At 37.7% G+C, this 20057-nt stretch overlaps 1 protein-coding gene across 1 annotated transcript in view; it reads right to left on the bottom strand.

Moving 5' to 3' along the window:
- The window catches only part of Vps13b (vacuolar protein sorting 13 homolog B), a 563330-nt gene that overhangs the window by 190129 nt on the left and 353144 nt on the right, over positions 1-20057 (bottom strand). Inside the window, exon 29 of the mRNA XM_055622389.1 lies at positions 13183-13852. Within this exon, the coding sequence (XP_055478364.1) occupies positions 13183-13852 (670 nt within the window). The remainder of the gene's footprint in view (positions 1-13182; positions 13853-20057) is intronic.

Genomic DNA, 20057 nt, shown 5'->3' with positions numbered 1-20057 from the left:
AGCTTTCAATTTTCTGAACTAAAAGAACAGGGTCTGTCTCTTCCATGTCTTTCTACTTCCCTCTTCTTCCATAAGATTCCCTGCACTCTGCCCAAAGTTTGGCTATGAATCTCAGCATCTGCTTCAGTACCCTGCAGGGTAGCATCATTCAGAGGCCCAGTGGACTAGGGGAGGGACATAGTGGGGGAAGAGGAAGGAAAGACAGGATCAGGAGGAGATGAGGGAGGGGGCTGGAGCTGGGAAACAAAGTGAATAAATTGTAATAAATAATAATGATGATGATGATGATAAAAAGAACAGGGTCTGGGTAGATGTAAAGAAGAAACTGATACAGTCCATGAATTTTAGTAAGTATAGCAACATTTCAATTCCATAGAATTTTTTTTTTTTTAAAAGATAAAGCTTCCTTAAAAAAAATGCTACAACACATGCTGGAAAGGATGTAGAGAAAGGGGAACCCTCCTCCACTGCTGGTGGGAATGTAAACTTGTACAACCACTCTGGAAATCAATCTGGTATTTTCTCAGACAATTAGGAATAGTGCTACCTCATGATGCAGCTATTCCACTCCTAGGCACATATCCAAAATATGCTCAACTATACAACAAGGACATTTGCTCAACCATGTTCGCAGCAGCTTTATTTGTAATAGCCAGAACCTGGAAACAACCCAGATGTCCATCAACAGAAGAATGGATACAGAAATTGTGGTATATTTACACAATGGAATACTACTCAGCAATGAAAAACAAAGAAATCCTAAAATTTGCAGGCAAATGGTGGGAACTAGAAAAGATCATCCTGAATGAGGTATCCCAGAAAGACACACACGGTATATACTCACTTTTAAGTGGCTATTAGACATAAAATATAGGATAAAAATACTAAAATCTGTACACCTAAAGAAACTAAGCAAGAAGGAGGTCCCTGGGTAAGATGATCAATCTTCATTTAGAAAGCCAAACAGGTAGATATTGGAAGAGGGTGAAGCAAGGAACAAGATAGGAGCCTACTAGAGTGGGCCTCTGAAAGACTCTACTCAGCAGGGTAATAAAACAGATGCTGAGATACATAGTCAAATTTAGGGCAGAGTGCAGGGAATCTTATGAAAGAAAGGGGAGACAGAAAGATCTGGAGAGGACTGGAGCTCCACAAGGTGACCAATGAAACCAAAAAATCTGGGCCCAGGGGTCTTTTCTGAGACTGATACTTCAACCAAGAACCATTCATGAAGATAACCTAGAACCCCTGCTCATATGTAGCCCATGACAGATCAGTGTCTAAGTAGGTTCCCTAGTAAGTAGGTTCCCATGTCTCTGGCATGAACTCAAGGCCCAGCTCTTTGATCACCTTTCCCTGAGGGGGGAGGGAGGTGCAGCCTTGCCAGGTCTTAAAGGAAGACAATGCAGCCAGTCCCGATGAGACCTGATAGGCTAGGGTCAAATGGAAGGGGAGGAGGACCTCCCCTATCAGTGGACTTCGAGGAGAGGAGCAAGGGAAGGCAAGATTGGGAGGGGATTTGGAAGGGGGCTACAGCTGGGATACAAAGTGAATAAATTGTAATAAATAAAAAAATTTAAAAAACATGCTAACTTCACAGCTAGCCAAAGTGCAGTATGATAAAATATCTTAGATGTTATATTACTTGGGATACACTTAAAAGATTCTTTTTTATGGGACTGAGGGACCTCACAACCACCATACTTCTCTGAATCCTTGACAAAAGACAATCTTTTACCTTAGTATTTTTTAGGCCCAGTCAAGAATGGATGCAATGGTGGCTTTAGAGCACTTGCAACTCAGGGAAGCAAAGTGGTTTCCACAGTCCACATGGTGGCACACAACCGTCTCTAACTCAAGTTCCTTTTCTAATCTCCATGAGTACCAACCAGACATTCATGTGGCACATATACATACTTGAAGGCAAAATACATCCCCCAAACACAAACTTAAAAAGTATTGTTGACAGAGATTATAGATAATTTAATGGAAATCACCGTGGAGGGCCTATATACTGGGTCCATGTGCCTCTCTATGAGACTGAAGATGGTGAAGCTCCAAAGTCAACTGTATCTGACTTTCACTGTGCACAGTATACAGAATGCAAGTTCCTGCAATTGAAAGGCCAGGCATCTCTTAACCACTGGACGTGGAAAAGAAAACCAAATAGATAATATCGTAAGCTTTCATGTGCTTCTGTATTTGTTTTATGATTTATAGTTTAATGGATAACCTTTCCTCTTGACTTTTAAAAAGCTAAAGAATCAAATGTAGTCTATGTGGCCCCTATAATGCCTGAAAATTAAATTGTGAAGGAACAGAGGTCAAGAATATGTCGTTAATAATTCAATGTCTGGAGAGAAAATAATCAGGAACTCAATTCTGAACCACACTGGATCCCAGGTGAGCAGCAGCTCATTTTGCTACCCAGGCATCTGCACAGATATGTAAGCACACTTTTGCTCATGCTCTGTTCTTCTGTATCCTACAGGAATGAGAAAGGGATAGGATTAAAGTGTCCTTGGTTCTTACTTTTAGAAATAAATCTTCCACAATTTGCTGGAAAGAACTTGGTTCTTCCTACTAACCTGCTGCTAACCAGAGGATAACACATGTAACAGCAATTCAATGGATTACTTTTGACATTTATTTTGTTTCGCTTTGTTCTTTCTTTGATATGCTAAATCTCTTCCCTAATGGGTTGCTTTCATGTTAAATTATGGCATGAGTTTCAAATATTTCATAGAATAACATTTGATTAAAATTCAGTACGAGTAAACACTGGTGCTTACTCTCCTATTTAATGAAAAGTACTTATACTTCCAAGGAAGATGAACTTTATTCTAACCACAAACATTCCTGTTCTAAGCAAAGTTAAAATGTACAAAAGCATACAGAACAGATATTAGTGTATGATTTTCACTGATAAAGGAAATTAAATAACCAAAAATCTAATTGCTGCATGAAACAGCCTGGGTATCAGAACTAAGATAAAAAGTCAAGTTTTGTGATTTTTCTTTCCAATACAGTTCATCATATATTATTAATTCTCCTCTATGACTGGGTCATTTCTCATATGCTTTTTCAATACCTTTTAAGGAATGCTTTTAAGGAATCTACTTATTTGCCAAAGTGTGGGAAACAGTTTCACTTCATGTTACAGACCAGCAAGAAAATTTCAGATAAATGTTAAGTTTTGATCCTTGTGACATTAAAGTCACAGGTTAATTCTAAGCCTTTCAAGTGATGTTAACAACCTTATATTCTAAAGACATATGTAATTCAATCCTTTTCATAATGCTATAATGACTCAGTGAAATTATGATATGATTTACGAGGTGTAAGAAACTAGATGGTTTACTCAAATGTCCTTGGCACATTTTCTGCAGGCCTATTGAAATAGCACTGCAGCCAACTGACGTAATTGAAACATTTCATGTTGCACAATAGCTTTAATGAGAGAGACATGAATATTTTTTAGCTAATTACAATCACTATTTTAAATAGACTTAAAAGGTAGTGACAAAATAATAAAAGCAACCGCAGTAGCATTAACATTATTATTATTAGTGTTAAATTACAGTTTATTCACTTTGTATCCCCCCCAGTAGCTTCCTCCCTCTTCCCCTCCCTTCTGCACCATGTCCCTCCCCAAGTCCACTGATGGGGAGGTCCTCCTCCCTTTCCTTCTGATCCTAATCTATCAGGTCTCATCAGGACTGGCTGCATTGTCTTCCTCTGTGGCCTGATAAGGCTGCTCCACCCTCAGAGAGAAGTGATCAAAGAGCAGGCCAATCAGTTCATGTCAGAGACAGTCCCTCTTCCCATTACTGAACACTGAACTGAACACTGAACTGCCGTGGGCTACATCTGGGCAGGGGTTCTAGGTTAACTCCATAAATGGTCCTTGGTTGGAGTATCAGTCTCGGAAAAGACCCCTTTGCCCAGATTTTTTGGTTCAGTTGCTCTCCTAGTGGAGTTCCTGTCCTCTCCATGTCTTACTATCTCCCCCTTCTTTCATAAGATTCCCTGCACTCTGCCCAAAGTTTGGCAAAGTCTCAGCATCTGCTCTGCTACCCTGCAGGGTAGAGCCTTTCCCACTGAAATCAGGGACAAGGCAAGGCTGCCCACTCTCTCCATATCTCTTCAACATAGTTCTGGAAGTCCTTGCTAGAGCTTTTTTTGTTGTTGTTTTGTTTTTAGTGTTCCATATTTATTTATTTATTTTTAACTTTTTTCTTTTTTTTTTTTTTAAAGATTACACTTTATTCACTTTGTATCCCCCAATAAGCCCCTCCCGACCCCACCCTCCCTCCCCCTTCTTCACGCATAACCCCCTCCAAGTCCACTGATAGAGGGGATCCTTCTCTCCTTCCTTCTGATCTTAGTCTATCAGATCTCATCAGGAGTGGCTGCATTGTCATCTTCTGTGGCCTGGTAAGGCTGCTCCACCCTCAGGGGGAGGTGATCAAAGAGCAGGCCAATCAGATTATGTCAGAGGCAGTCCCTCTTCCCATTACTATGGAACCCACTTGGATACTGAACTGCCATGGGGTACATCTGTGCAGGGGTTCTAGGTTATCTCCATGAATAGTCCTTGTTTGGAGTATGAGTCTCTGGGAAGTTCCCTGTGTTCAAATTTTCTTGTCTGTTGCTCTCCTTTTGGAGTTCCTGTCCTCTCCAGCTCTTGCTATTTCCCACTTCTTACATAAAATTCCATTCACTCTGCCCAACAGTTGGTCATCAGGCTCAGCATCTGCTTTGATAGTCTGCAGGGCAGAGGCTTTCAGAGGCCCTCTGTGGCAGGTTCCTAGGTATCATCTAAACATAACAGGACCTTCAAAAGAGTGAAACAATGTCTTCAGAGACTTGAGGTGTTTTTTGTTTATTTTTGTTTTTCATATAGGTCTTTCACTTGCTTGGTTAGAGTTATACCAAGGTATTTTATGTTATTTGTGGCTATTGTGAAGGTGTTGTTTCCCAAATTTCTTTCTCAGCCTGTTTTTTTTTTTTTTTTTAAGTTTTAGTTACTTTTTATTTTATATGCATTGGAGTTTTGCTTGCATATTTATCTGTGTGAAGGTGTTGGATCCCCAGGAACTGGAGCTACAGACAGTTGTGAGCTGCCATGTAGATGCTGGGAATTGAACTCTGATCCTCTGGAATTGCAGCTAGCAAGTGCTCTTAACTGCTGAGCCATCTCTCCAGCCCTTCCTCCCGGCCCCCCCCCCATTTGTCTTTGGTATACAGGAGGGCTTCTGATTTTTTTGAGTTAATTTTGTATCCAGCCACTCTGCTGAAAGTGTTTATCAGCTGAAGAAGTTCTCTGGTAGAATTTTGGGGTCACTCTTGTATACTATCATATCATCTGTGAATAGAGATACTTTGACTTCTTCCTTTTGGATTTATATCCCTTTGATCTCCTTTAGTTGTCTTACTGCTCTAGCTAGGAATTCAAGAAATATGTTGAAGAGATAAGGGAGAGTGGCTTAATTCTCATTCAAAAGGGTAAACAGGATAGACATCGGAAGTAGGAATAGGAATAGGATAAGGAATAGGACAGTAGCCTTCCACAGAGGACCTCTGAAAGCCTCTATCCACCAGGGTATCTATCAAAAGAGATACTAAGACACATAGCCAAACTGTGGGCAGAGTGCCAGAATCTTTATGGAAGAAGAAGAAGAAGGAGGAGGAGGAGGAGGAGGAGGAAGAGGAAGAGGAGGAAGAAGAGGAAGAAGAGGAAGAAGAGGAAGAAGAGGAAGAAGAGGAAGAAGAGGAAGAAGAGGAAGAAGAGGAAGAAGAAGAAGAAGAAGAAGAAGAAGAAGAAGAAGAAGAAGAAGAAGAAGAAGAAGAAGAAGAAGAAGAAGAAGAAGAAGATGATAAAAAGACCTGGAGGGGACAGGAACTCCACAGGGAGAACAACAGAGCCAAAATACCTGGGCCCAGGGGGTCCTGCAGAGACTGATACTCCAACTAAGGACCATGCATGGAAAAAACATAGAATCCCTGTTCAAAGGAAACCCATTGGCTGCTCAGTTTCCAAGTGGGTTTCCTAGTAAGGGGTACAGGGGTTATCTCTGACATGAACTAAGTGGCTAGCTCTTTGATCATCTCCCCACCCCCTGCCAAGCCACAGAGGAAGATGATGCAGGCAGCCTTGATGAGACCTCATAGGCTAGGGTCAGATAGAAGGGGAGGAGGTCCTCCCCTATCGCAGCACTAGGGAAAGAGAATAGGGGAGAAGAGGGAGGGAGGGCAGGACTGCGAAGAGACAAGGGAGGGGGCGGCAGCCAGGATACAAAGTGAATAAATTGAAATAAATAAATATATACATAAAATTAAATTTAAAAAGAGTGAAACAAAATTTCTTCACTTTTTTCTCCTCATATAAAGGCTATACACGTATAGATTCACACACACATATATACATACATACATACATATACATTCACACAAATATATGACATACATGAGCACATGTAGAAATCAATAAACAAGCAACAATGCACTTAATTATTTTATAATCAAAAGTTTTTTAGTTCAAAAACTAAGTAAATAAATAAAAAATGGCCTTCCAGGATCAAACAATATCTCCTTAAGAACTACAAGTATATCAATTAGCAACTAAGAAAATGCCCTAGAGACACGCCCAAAGGCCTGCCTGATGGAAGCAATTCCTCAACTGAAATTTACTCTTCCCAGGAATGTCTAGGTTTGTATTAAGTTGAAAAAAAACCAACCAGCATTAATATATATGCTAAATTTGCTTTTGCCTGGCTATTTTATTAGTAAAATATTAATTTAAATATTTTAAAACTATGAGCAATGTAGAAAGACACAACCAGTTTCTTCTTTCATTTTTAACTTTTGCTGCTTTTGAACTTTTCTTTTTTTTCTTCTGTTTCAAGTTATTTATTATATATCAGAGTTGCACAACTTGAGGCTGGTTAAATACAATTGGTTTTCAAAATCTCTTTGAAATATTTCTTAGATTACTGCATGCAAATGACCATGAAAATATTTGGCATTCTGAATGGGGCACTTACATGAAAGAAAGCATGGCTATTCTTAAAAATCCACATTTACAATAGTGGCTCCAGGACATGGTACATGGAACTCTTGGCCAGTGTTGGTTGCTGGACATTTTATTAAAGTGCCATCATAGTAAAACAGGTTTAGGGAAACATAACTTGGGTTGTTGTTCAGCTTCCTCAAAAAGTAAGGTTAACTGATAATTTTCTTAGCTTAGTTTCATTTTGACAACCCATTTCACTCTTCCAATTTATAGATAATAAGGACTACTTAGGTTTAGAACTCAATAATAGAACTAGCCACTTCCATCTTACTCTTCCCTATGTTTCTACACCTATGAACTTTAACATAATAGCCACACACATGTTTTCTTATCTATAAAATTATTATCTTAGGACTTCCACAGACTAGTTCACACAGAACAGGTTTCTTTTAGGGATGGATGTAAGAAAGCATCATATAAACTCTATGTGGATAACTAAACTGGTAACAAGAGTTGATCAGGTCAGCCAACATTTCAAGTGGACTATGAAAACAAATTTCCAAAGTCTGGTTTTGAAAGACAATTTCATTAATATTTAATAAAAACTACTTAAAACACTGAAAAAACTGATTAGTGTTTTTTGGTGTATCAAAGAAAATTCAAATCTTAAAAGCCAACAATAGTTTTAAATTAGTAAAATGCTTGCCTTCAGTTTTTAACCTAACATCTTTGTGGCTTCTTGCTAAAGATGTATAAGTTAATTATAAGTTATAGTTTTGAAAAGGTAATGGTAGGGAGATGAAGTCTAGATTACAAAATGACAAACTTTATAGCCCTGACATTAATTATTCTTGTTGATATCTTTTGTAGTCATCACATTTAGTAGATAAGGTAACAAAAACATAAGGAAGTGAAGTTCCTACATAAGTTAGCTGCCAGTTAATGCCAGGGTTGATAAGATTCCAATTTAATGCTTTCTAGTTTAGTAAACTTTCTCCCATATAAAAATGGTAAAAGCAGTAATAGAAAACATTTATTTGGGCCTCCTACTTACTAGACTTAATGCTAGAAATTATTTGCAATAGTTCCTTAGAATTACGGATAAATTATCTTTCCATCAAAATTGCCCTATCAGTTCTCCATCCTGTGATAGCACCAGAAGGTGAAGCCAGGTTAGTCACATTGTGAAGACATGTTATATTATACAACATCATTGAACACATTTAATTGACAAGTTCACTAGTTAAAACTTTGAAGGGAACCATTTGTATAACCTGAATAGAGAAAGTCTGATCAAGACAATGGCTTCACAGTTCTCGTCTCAGGGTCCCTAGAGGTAGGAAGTTTAGATGTACAAGTTGAATAAATCATGGTTTTGAATAAATCATGGTTTTTGTTTGTGTGTTTGTGATTTTTATTTTTATTGGTTCTTTTACTTGTTTCATTTTAATTTATTTATTTTTCTTTTTAAATTATTTTTATTAATTACAGTTTATTCACTTTGTATCCCCCTGTAGCTCCCTCCCTCCTCCCCTTCCAATCCTACCCTCCCTCTTCCCTACCCATGTCCCTCTCCCAGTGTACTGATGAGGGAGGTCCTCCTCCTCTTCCCTCTGATCCTGCTCTATCAGGTCTATCAGTGGCTGTATTGTCTTCTGTAGCCTGGTAAGGCTGCTCCCCTCTCAGGGGAAGGTGATCAAAGAGCAGACCAATCAGTCCCTGTCAGAGACAGTCCCTGTCCCCATTACTATGGAACCCACTTGGACACTGAACTGCCATAGGCTACCTCTGTGCAGGGGATCCAGGCCATCTCCATGAGTGGTTCTTGGCTGGTGAATGAATCTCAGAAAAGACTCCTGGGCCCAGAATTGTTTGATCTGTTGATGTCTTTGTGGAGTTCCTGTCCTCTCCAGGTCTTACTATCTCCCACTTCTTTCATAAGACTCTGCACTCTGCCCAAAGTTTGGCAATGAGTCTCAGCATCTGCCTCAGTACCCAGCAGGGTGAGGCCTTTTGGAGGCCCTCTGTGGTAGCCTCCTATACTGTTCCGTTTTCTCCCTCCTTTGATGGCCATCCTCTTTGCCTTTCTGAATGGAGATTGAGCATCTTACCCAGAGTCCTCCTTCCTGATTAGCTTCCTTAGGTATACAGATTTTAGTATGTTTATCCTATATTATATGTCTAATAACCACTTATGAGTGAGTATATACCCTGTGTGTCTTTCTGCTTCTGGGATAACTCACTCAGGATGATCTTTTCCAGTTCCCACCACTTCCCTGAAAATTTCATGATTTCCTTGTTTTTTTTTTTTTTAAATCAAAGAACAATATTCCATTCTGTAGATGTACCACAATTTCTGTATCCACTCCTCATCTGAGGGGCATCTGTACTGTTTCCAGCTTCTGGCTATTACAAATAAAGCTGCTATAAACATAGTTGAGCAAATGTCCCTGTTGTACAGTTGAGCATCTTTTGGATATATATCTAGGAGTGGTATAGCTGGATCTTGAGGAAACACTCTTCCTAATTGTCTGAGAAAGCACCAGATTGATTTCCAAAGTGGTTGTACAAGTTTACTTTCCCACCAGCAATGGAGGAGGGTTCCTCAGTGTCTGTTATTATGTCCCCCTTTTCCTTTCTGATTCTGATTTGGATGGTTTCTCTCTGCCTTTTAGTTAGTTTAGCTAAGGGTTTATCTATCTTGTTGATTTTCTCAGAGAACCAACTCTTGGTCTCATTGATTCTTTGAATTGTTTCTAATTCATTGATTTTGGCTCTGAGTTTGTTATTTCCAATCATCTATTTCTCTTGGGTGTGTCTGCTTCTTTTTTTCCTAGGGCTTTTAAGTTGCTTGTATGAGATGTTTCAAACTTCATTCTAGAGGCACTTAGTGCTATGAACTTTCCTCTTAGCACTTCTTTCATTGTGTCCCATAAGTTTGGGTTAAGTTGTGCCTTTATTTTCATTGAATTTTCTTAAGTCTCTAATTTCTTTTTTCATTTATTCCTTGACCAAGGTGTCATTGAGTAGAGAGTTGTTTAGTTTCCATATGTATGTAGGCTTTTTGTTATTTCTATTGTTGTTGAAGTCTAGATTTAGGCCATGGTGGTCTGATAGGATATAAAGGAGATCTTCTTGTAACTGTTGAGGCTTGCTTTCTGCCAGACTATATGGTCAATTTTTGAGAAGGTTCCACGAGGTGTTGAAAAGAAGGTAAATTCTTTTTTGTTTGGGTGAAAAGTTCTGTAGACATCTATTAGGTACCTTAGGACCTCTGTAAACATCATTATTCCCCTATTTCGCTTCTGTCCAGATGATCTGACCCTTGGTGAGAGTCGAGTGTTGAAGTCTCCCACTATTAAGGTATTGGGATCAATGTGTGTTTTAAGCTTTAATAATGTTTAATAATGTTTCCTTTATGAATGTAGGCACTCTTGTATTTGGGGTATAGATGTTCAAGATTGTGATGTCCTTCTAAATCCTGGATTTTACATTGTAGCTGTTTCCTGATATAGCTGTAACTTTGGGCAATTACTTCTCTAAGCTTTACCTTCCTCGTTTTTCCATCTGTAATATGAATCATTGTATTCCTCATTGACTGTATTTTAAACAGTATAATTCTTAGTATTTAGTGACAGTTTTTTTTTTAATCATTTGTGTTTTTTTTTTAACTTACATTTTTGGTTTTCTAACACATTTCTTCAAAGTGCTTACCACATTTTTAAGAAACATGATCTTGTAAACTACATACTCTACTGGTAACATTTCATAATAACCAAGAATTACTGTGTTTGGATCATATAAGAGTTTAAGTAGATCCTGAGGAAGGCACTGACAGAAAACTCTGTAGGAGGCTTTCTACAGAAGGTTACTCCACTCTAATGTTGGCCCATCCTGAAGCTTCATCTGCTGAAATTTGGTTCCATAACCCATCAAGAACCCAAGCAAGAAATACCTTCTCTTTTCCTTATTCTTTTAACCTAAGAAGATATTATCATCCAAATGAGTATCTTTGCTTGATCTCTTATAATGTCACTGAATACATATTTAGAGAAAACGACATAGGCATGTGATTTAGGAATATACTAACAAAATAGATTAAGTCAAATGTATTTCTATATATTTGGGAAATTGAAACCCATCATTGTTGGTTCTCATCTGCTCACCTTAGCTAAAGAATTGGTTTCCTCAGCTAAATATATGTATATGTGTGTGTATGCACACACACACACACACACACACGCACACACACACACCATGAGCTTGAAGTAAGCAAAGAAAGCAATCTTCCAAGATTTGATTTTGGCATATTTACAATGCAAGTTTAGGAAGTGGCCATAGCTTCTCCCCAGCTCCTATTCTTCCCTGTCATTCCCATTACCTCTTGCCTCTTAACAGAGCCACTGAAGATACCTACCTATGTAAGAAATTGTAGCTAAATGACTTTAAAGAGGTACTGGGAATTAAGATTTACTCCTCTAATCTCGTACCATGTCACAGCTCAATGATAATCAGAATCATAAAGAGGTATCACTTAAGTAGGCAGAAGTCATCAGATCATATAACAAGTTCTACTAATTCATCATAATAAGGAAGGCTACAGCTACCAGGTAATGTTAACAAATGGTTCTCACAATAGTAGAAATGTTTGATAGCATTTGCCAATATCCATGCTATAAATACTCAGCATGGCTGATTTAAACTGCTAGTGGTTTAAAAGTTCCTTAGAGGTGAGTACTTTTAGAAGCCTAGTATGAACTGCTAGCTTAAGACTATGAGAAAAAGAACCCTTTCAGGAGAGAGCAGTAAGCAGTCCTGGCAAGAGGCTTTTGTCTCACACCCTTAGCCTGATTCTTCATGTTAACCCTGCTGCCTGTTTTCCAGTAATGTGCTGTGTAAAATGGCTGCGATGTTCAATCCTCATTGTCAACCTGAGTGGATCTGGAATCATCTAGTGGGTGTTATTGTGAGGACTTTCAAGAGGTTTAACTGAGAAGGGAAGATACATCTTTAATAGGAGAGGTACTAGACTGGGGTTTCAAATAAAATTTAAAAAGGGATAAAGTAAAAATAAAAAGAGGGAGGGGAGGAAATACACGGAGTACCAGCATCCATCTTCTGCCCGTTGACTGTGAATATAATATGACTGTCATCTGGTGTGGCTCATGTTGTCTTTGCTGTGATATATATATCCCCTTGAACCATGAGCTAAAAATCCTTCATGTACTGAAGTTGCTTTTGTTGTATCAATCATAAAATAATTGATTCAGCCTCTCTCTTTAATGCCAAGAATTGATTCAGATCAAACTAGCTCTCCAAATGCCTCACTGCTGGCTTCCATATAATACTTCCATCCATTAAGTGTGAGCGCAACATATCAGCCTATCATGTGTTTGCTAGGTTCTTCTCCAAGTCCCGAGTCAGAGAGCTAGCTATTCACTACTTTCCACTGCTTGCTGCCAAATCTCTAATTTGGAAAAAGGTCTCTCATATTCTATTTGGTTCCATTTTCCCTGTATCTATTTGTTACTATTTATACATCTTAGGTATGAACAGCTTATCTTCCTAGTCTCAACAAATTTCAGAAGTTCTATATGGTTATGATACTATAAGATGCTCTTGGTTTCTAAGATAGGCATGGGTGGGGCTACAAATGCTAATAACCAGCACCATTAGTAAGCACTTTTTAATAAAGGTATACATGCCCTTAAAGGGGTCTACTTTGATAATCTTTCTTCATTGAATAAATTATAGTGAGATGATTAGATAAACACTACAATAAGCTTCTTCTTTTTTTTTTTTTTTTGAACAACTATACTAACATGGATGGTCTGCCTATGGTCCACCGGCACTAATAGCTATGATTCGCAAACACTAGAAATTGCAAGTACCTTTATATGCAAGAAAAAGCCTGTTTCATACAACTACTGAGGGAAAGGATTAAATATTCAGAGGCACGGTGAGAATACTCTTGTTAAACACTGATACACTTCCCCAACATTTTATTAAATTCAACTTGACTACAGACATGTAGTTAACCTACTGTGTAGAGAAGAGAAGGTGTGCCTGGTCTGTCAGCTGTTTTTCATTTGACAAATCTTGAAACTGGAAAAAAACTTACAACACAGTAGTGTTAACTATACCCAAGTATATTTCATGGCTCTTACCTGTACATTTGTAGTCAGAGGCTACACCTTTAAGCATAGCATCAAAGACAGATATTTCCATTCTCTGTTTTCTGTGGTGACAACTCAGAAGCAAGGAAGGCTGGGATACAACTAAATAAAGAAATGGATCTAGTTCTAAATCACCGGTTCCTCTTCGGCCAGGCTGCCGAACAACAGTGACTCCAAGGGCTTGCCTAGCAGATGATCGTGTGGATGCATGGAGACTTTCAAGGGAGAGAAGCCTTATTTTCTTCCTGGAAGAAAAGGTAGTGTTACTGCCTAAGAGATCTTCACCAGTCACCATGGAAATGCATGCCTGGTTAGGCTTAGCTACAACTTGGAGATTTAAAGAATTCTTTACTGCTTTCCCATCTTCCTTCTGTCCTGGTAATTTGAATTTGGGTAAGGCCACAGAGGAATACGTCATGAGTGAGATCCTGCTTGCAGTAATAAATATGTCGAAGGGAATGAAGTTAAGATTTTTCACAATTGACGACTGGTGTGAGGGGCGGGCTATTCGGTGCTGACTGGCACCACTGTACTGCTCTATTTGCACAATGCGGATTTTAACGCTGTCACTACCAATTCCACTGTCCTGAGCACCACTGTAACGCGAAGAGGTTTCAGCTATGCCTCCATCAAATGTATCCATTTTTTTCTGTTCTTGTTTAGAGATCTACAAAAAAAAAAAGCAAGTAAATATGTCAAAGCAGTTATGCATCAAGTGTCACTACATGAATGATATTATATATATAAACATGCTGTTTAGAGGAACTTAAAATGAATCTAGTATAACTTAAAGCCATAATACGTGAATGCCCATTTTCAAGAAAAAAAAAAAATCCCCTCATAATCCAAGAGATTTTCTTTCTTTCTTTCTCTCTCTCTCTCTTTCTCCCTTTTTTTTTTCTTCTTTATGTTTTTAAAAAAGGGTCTTGCTTCTTAGCCTAGGCTAGCTTGGAACTCTCTATGTTGCTCAGACTGGCCTGAAATTTACAGCAATCCTTATGCCTTAAACTGCCAACAACTGAGATCACATATTTGGGCTACTTATATCACGCCAAGAAATTCTTGAGAACAAATCAAATGTGCATTTCCTCCATTAACTACTGAGTGTCAATATTTCTTACTTTATATTAATATAACATATCATGCATTAAAAATGTCCCCCCTAATAGTGATTTTAGGAGTCTCACAGTAATCCTCCAAATAATGCAATAAATAATTCTAGCTACCAATCAAGGTTACCATTGGTGAACATAGATTCCACATGGGTGCAGGTTATATTGTGTTTTAAATCCTTTTTAGAAGACTCATTTATATGGTTTAGGACAGTTAAAAAAGAGGAAATATATAAGAAGTTCAGACGTTGAAGGGCAAAAATCATCTAATTGAAATACATGCATGATTTTAAAAAGATGTTAATTTTTCTTTTCCTACAACAGGTCTTGGAAGGAGGGTCAATGTTATCATCAAGTCAATGATTCAGTAAGGAAAGCCTCGAAGGGTAGATTTCCCCTAACATTTTCCACCAATTACTTCCTGTGGAGAAGAAATGACAAGTTGGTGGCAGCAGATGAATGTAGTTCCTCTGAAACCTCCTGCTTTTCCTTCTGGGATCTCCTAACTACCAAGAGGGCACTGGGCATTTCATTTGCTTTTCTTTGAAGTGATACAGACTAATCCATAAAAACATATGAAATCCATAAAAATAAGAGAGAAAAACAAACCTTTCTTATTCCCACTGCATTAGCAAGTATCATTAACAGTATTATTTAACACATTCATTTCCAGTTTTTTTCTTACCCTGTACTCAGACCCTTTTGTGGTTATAATCATATTAAAGAAACAAATTTGAAACCATTTCTAGACAAGGCATTATCCTTATAAGTTGATTTATTTCTGTGGCAGGGTCTTGCTATGTAGCCTACACTTGCTGTGAGCTCTCTATGCAGCCAAGCTGGCCTTGAACATACACAGTCACACAGTCAGTCTTGGTTTCTCTCTGTCTTAGCCTCATGAGCACTATTTTAAAAGAACCTGGAAAAAAAGCTGCATAGCATTTCATTTACTGCTAGGACTAATTTTTTTCAGTGATTCCTACATAATTATAAATTTGGGCTTTTAAGCCTCTATTTCAAGAAGCATCTATGAGAAATAATAAAAAAAAATTAGGACAAGTTCTAAAAAGTTAAATTACAAGGTAAAAAGTATGAAAATCTGTCAAGTTACTGTGTATTTCTAAATGACTTTCCAAAAGAACTACACTAGGATCCAAAAAAACTTGGAACAGAGAAATATTCCTAAAGGACAGTGCAACTCCTAAATGTTATATTTATAAGTTATTAGATTCTAATTTGACGGGTTAAAAATATTTTGCCAAATGCTACAAATTACTGTAAGCTGTTGTCAAAGACTCATTGTGAAAGTGTTAAGTAACTAAGTAATCAAATTGAACAAGGAAGCACTTATGAAAGGTTTTCCAATAATATGTATCTTGATTCTACAGAACTAAGAAACACAAAAACTTTACCTATTTGAAACAAAACATTGTACCCCTACTCTTAAAGGGCACCATGCTTTCTGTAGTCAGTCTGTCCAAACTGTGCTCTTGCCTTGAAGTCAGTATGTTCAAACTGTTCTTGCCTGACCAGAGTACTTCACCCAGTTAGCAACAGTTGGCAGAATCATCCATCAAAACTTTCCCTTCTTGGTGATTTGAGTACTTCACACAATTCTACCAGAGCATAAATTATGTCGTACTAAAATTTTCTGCAATATTAATGTCAGATAATGTTAGAAGAATATGATTAGATGATGGACTACATATACACCCGAGTTACCACAAAATTATGAGACTGAAAAGTTGTTGTGATGTCCTGGCTATGCTAATGTCATATTACAAAGGATTTTTCACATTTATATGACACGAGTGTAAAGAAGCCTACTGTATTGCCAGTTATATAAAAGTATAGTATAGTATACATTGTAATGTGTCACACAGTATATAATACTTGATGAAGTGAATACACCACTATTTTCACTGTTTCCTGGGGTGAAAGGAAGCAAGGAAGGCTGGGAAACAACTAAATAGAGAAATGCCTCTAGCTCTAAGTCACTGGTTTGTCTTCTACCAGCCTGATGACTAACAATGACTCTAGGGCTTGTCTAGCAGATGACCTTGTGGCTACATGGAGGCTTTCAAAGGAGAGAACGCTTATTTTCTTCCCTGTATCCTATTTTAGTGTGTATTCCTGCTTACAAAAGGCTTATGGTAAACAATACTTTTGTAACCACAGCCTTCTACATTTTCTATTTACTACCTTTCTTGATTGTATTATTTTCTCTTATGTTGTTTGGTTAATTGTGACCCCAAAACAATGGCTATAACACACACACACACACACACACACACACGAAATGGACAGCAGGCTACACCAGCTAGCCTGTTATACATTCATACAACTGTAACAGCGTTTAATGGTACACATTTGTCTCAGAGTATTCCTAGAGATAAGTTATAGTGATGTATAATTGTATATAGGCTTTGGAGTCAGACAAACCTGAGACCAAGTTCAACACTCTCCAATTATAGGGCTTTGGGTAACTGCGAAGATTTGAAAATGCAGTCTGCCTCATAAAGTATCAGTGCCTGGCACACAGAGAATCCCCCAAACTAGGCAGCTGCTAAAGGTCTCTCACATTTACCAGATAAAGAACTCCTAGATGGAATGATCTCTATCATTGCGTAAGTAGGAATATGTCCTCAACACACTGAAGAGGATCCATAAATATGCAGTGATTATTGTTCTTCATATACTAATAATTGAAAATAAATCACTTAGGAGACTGATGCAATGTTTGTCGAGACACGATTGCACGTGTATGAAGACTTAAAAATACTGAGCTCTGCAATGCCCTTCACAGACTCATGCACTAAGTCTTCACAGCTGTGCATTCTCCATACTGTGAGCTGAGCACACAGTAAGCAACCCTCTTAGTCACTGGATGGACCTCCTCACACTGCAGATTGATATGCAAGGCTAAAATACAGCACTGAATGAGATGGATGTACAAGAATAATGCACTTTAAACAGGATAAGTTAAGAGAACCCCCTTTCCATAAAAAGTTGCAATCCTTCTGAGTGCTGCTCAACTGTCTTCTTCCACAGTTTGATTTCTCACACTATACTCTGTCTCAGCACTGTGAGCAGGTGTGCTTATCATTTGTTACACATTGTTAGCACGTCATATACATTGTCTCTCCTAAAGGCTATCATCTTTTGAGGAAAGAGTATTGCTACAAACTGAGGCTTAAGGAGATTACTCATTAGGTTCATGAGAAAAAAAGCTGGCAGTTTGTGAGTAAAAGAAAACACCTTGTTAGTATCTTGGAATTCATGAACAAATAGACTCAATTTAAGAACTAAGTAAAAATAGTTACTTATTCTCACGATAACAGCTTAATTTTAAAGATTTGTGTCATTCTGTCAAAAATTTCAAATATGCCCCCAAATACATTGCCAACTAGTAATATAATTAAATACTTACATAATCCAGAATTATTGTTCATATTTTGAGGCACGATAAACTGAATTTTTATAGAATTTAAGTGAATCTGAAGGTTGGGTTCCACGACAAATCTCAAAAAAGAGCTCTAGCTTCATATGGTATTTTTGTTCTCTAAATCAGGAAAGTTGGCCACAATTTAATACCCAAAACTGCAGTTTTCATGCCTGCAGAATTTGCTTCCAACTTACAGATTTAAGTTTTTTTCCCTTAGAACAAGTATATTAAATCTTCCTATAGGTGTTAAAATGAAAACACAAAACACCCATACTCTAGGGAAAGGTAAGAAAAGTTAGTGTCACATGGGTCAATGAACAGAATACGCATGGCAGCTAATTCTATTCACTATGGAACAGAATGAATTTCAATCAGTGATCCAGAGATAAAATACTTGCTCTCACTGGAAAAAAAAAAAAAAAAAAAAAAAAAAAAAGAGCTAAAATTTTCTCAGTATTAGAAAACTAATCCTTATGGGAACTCTAGTTAAAAGTCTGGGTTTCCTCCATTTTTCTAAGCTTCCATAGTATTTTAGCACCACAATAAGGTGGACGTTGAGACATGTTTGAAAATTCAATCTGTCTCTATCTCACTGCGGATTTATCCATCCTGTTGCAGAAGATCTGGTCTATTGTTAAGACCACTTTATGATTCATTATATGTGTTAGGTCCTAAACTTGGGAATCACAAAATTAACCATTCCTCTGAGGAAAACAAAAAGTTCACAATGTAATCACTCCGAAGACAACTTTTGCTTTGTTACTGCTCAAGGCAACTAATAAATTTTCAAAAATAATAGTCCCTGTGTGCTCTGGGTGAGTGCGGTGTGTTACATCTCGGGGCAGCTCTGCCACATCAGCTCTTCCACTCTTTACCTAACTTATTTAAATGGACAATAAAAGTTTTCTTTAATTAGCTACTGGTGTGCATTAACATGATCATGATTAAACCATAAAAACCAACTGTACATAACTCTGGTCCCCTGTTCCATATGTTTTGAATTATTCTGTTTGAAAATGTACTTTGCGTCCCTTTTAAAAGTTCGACCTTCTGCTTTCAGAGAATTAACTGCGTATTACTGTAGTGAAGAAGATAGTGTTTCAGACCTCCAGGCATATATTAAACACACTGGCAGCACTTGAGACAAAATGCTTTACTTATTAGATACTTCCTATTCTAAACAGTGTCATCAAAGGCTAAAAACAAAATCCATATAAAAGCTGCACAATGCTTCTACACAGAACCTGTGCCAAAATCCCCGTGCTTTCCAACTAATGAGGAAAGGATGTGTACTCTTAACATATGAATGTAAGATTTTCCAAGCATTCACTTTAGGAAACTAGACTATTGATTCCATATGGGTTATGTTAAATGAAACTGTATTGGTAAAATAACCTTTAAGATATCTGGCATGATAACAATAATTAAACAATATTCCAAAGACTAAAACAAAAGGGAATTTGGTTCCACAATGGCTAATTAAAATAAAATGAGAAAACACAGCATGCCATCCATCAAGATAAACTGTTATTGTTTAAGAACTTTTTAAAAATACTGTTAAAATATACTTTTAGATAAAATCTGAAAGAGATGGAAAAATATTTGTGGCTTAAAAATGGATAGTTTGGTGAAAAAAAAAGTAGAGGACTCTGAAATTTTATGTGGAGATAACAGCTTCAAAGTCATGAGCACAACCAGATGGTACTTAAATCACAGGAGATCTAGTTTCACTGTCACTGGGTTTCAATATAAGAAGGTTTCAATGGCTAGGAAAACATGTCCTGTGGATCGTTTACTTCTAAGATGATTTCAGCGCATTTCCCCATCCTTTCACAGCTATGCATTATACCATGGAGATGGTGCTGAGAGCTGGAACAGAAGGGAGACAACTGGAGCTGATTCTTAATGCATGAAGATTTACGTTTACTAGTTCAACCTGGAGTCTGCTGGGTGAGATTTAGTGCCTCAGAAGCAACTAAAACCACATTCAGTAAGGAAACAACATTAAACAATGAAGTACACTAATTTCTATTTTTATTAATTAGATGCATTTTTATGGCATTTTGGAATAGAAAAAGATAAGCTGGGTTGAAGCTTCTTGCTAGATCATATCAGCATTTTTATAATCACATTGAAAATAAGCCATAGCCAGGTATGGCGCTATATTAATGCATTCCTGCCTGGCATCTAGGAGATAGGATAGGAACATTATGAGTTTGAGGCCAGGATGGAAGATAAGACTGTTTCATATAAAAACTGCAAACACACACACACACACACACACACACACACACACACACACACACACA

The sequence above is a fragment of the Psammomys obesus genome, unplaced genomic scaffold, assembly GCF_907164565.1.
Source record: "Psammomys obesus unplaced genomic scaffold, mPsaObe1.curated_primary_1811, whole genome shotgun sequence".
NCBI lineage: Eukaryota > Metazoa > Chordata > Mammalia > Rodentia > Muridae > Psammomys > Psammomys obesus.
The sequence above is the reverse complement of the archived record's forward strand: the minus strand, read 5'-3'. Positions and strand labels throughout refer to the sequence as shown.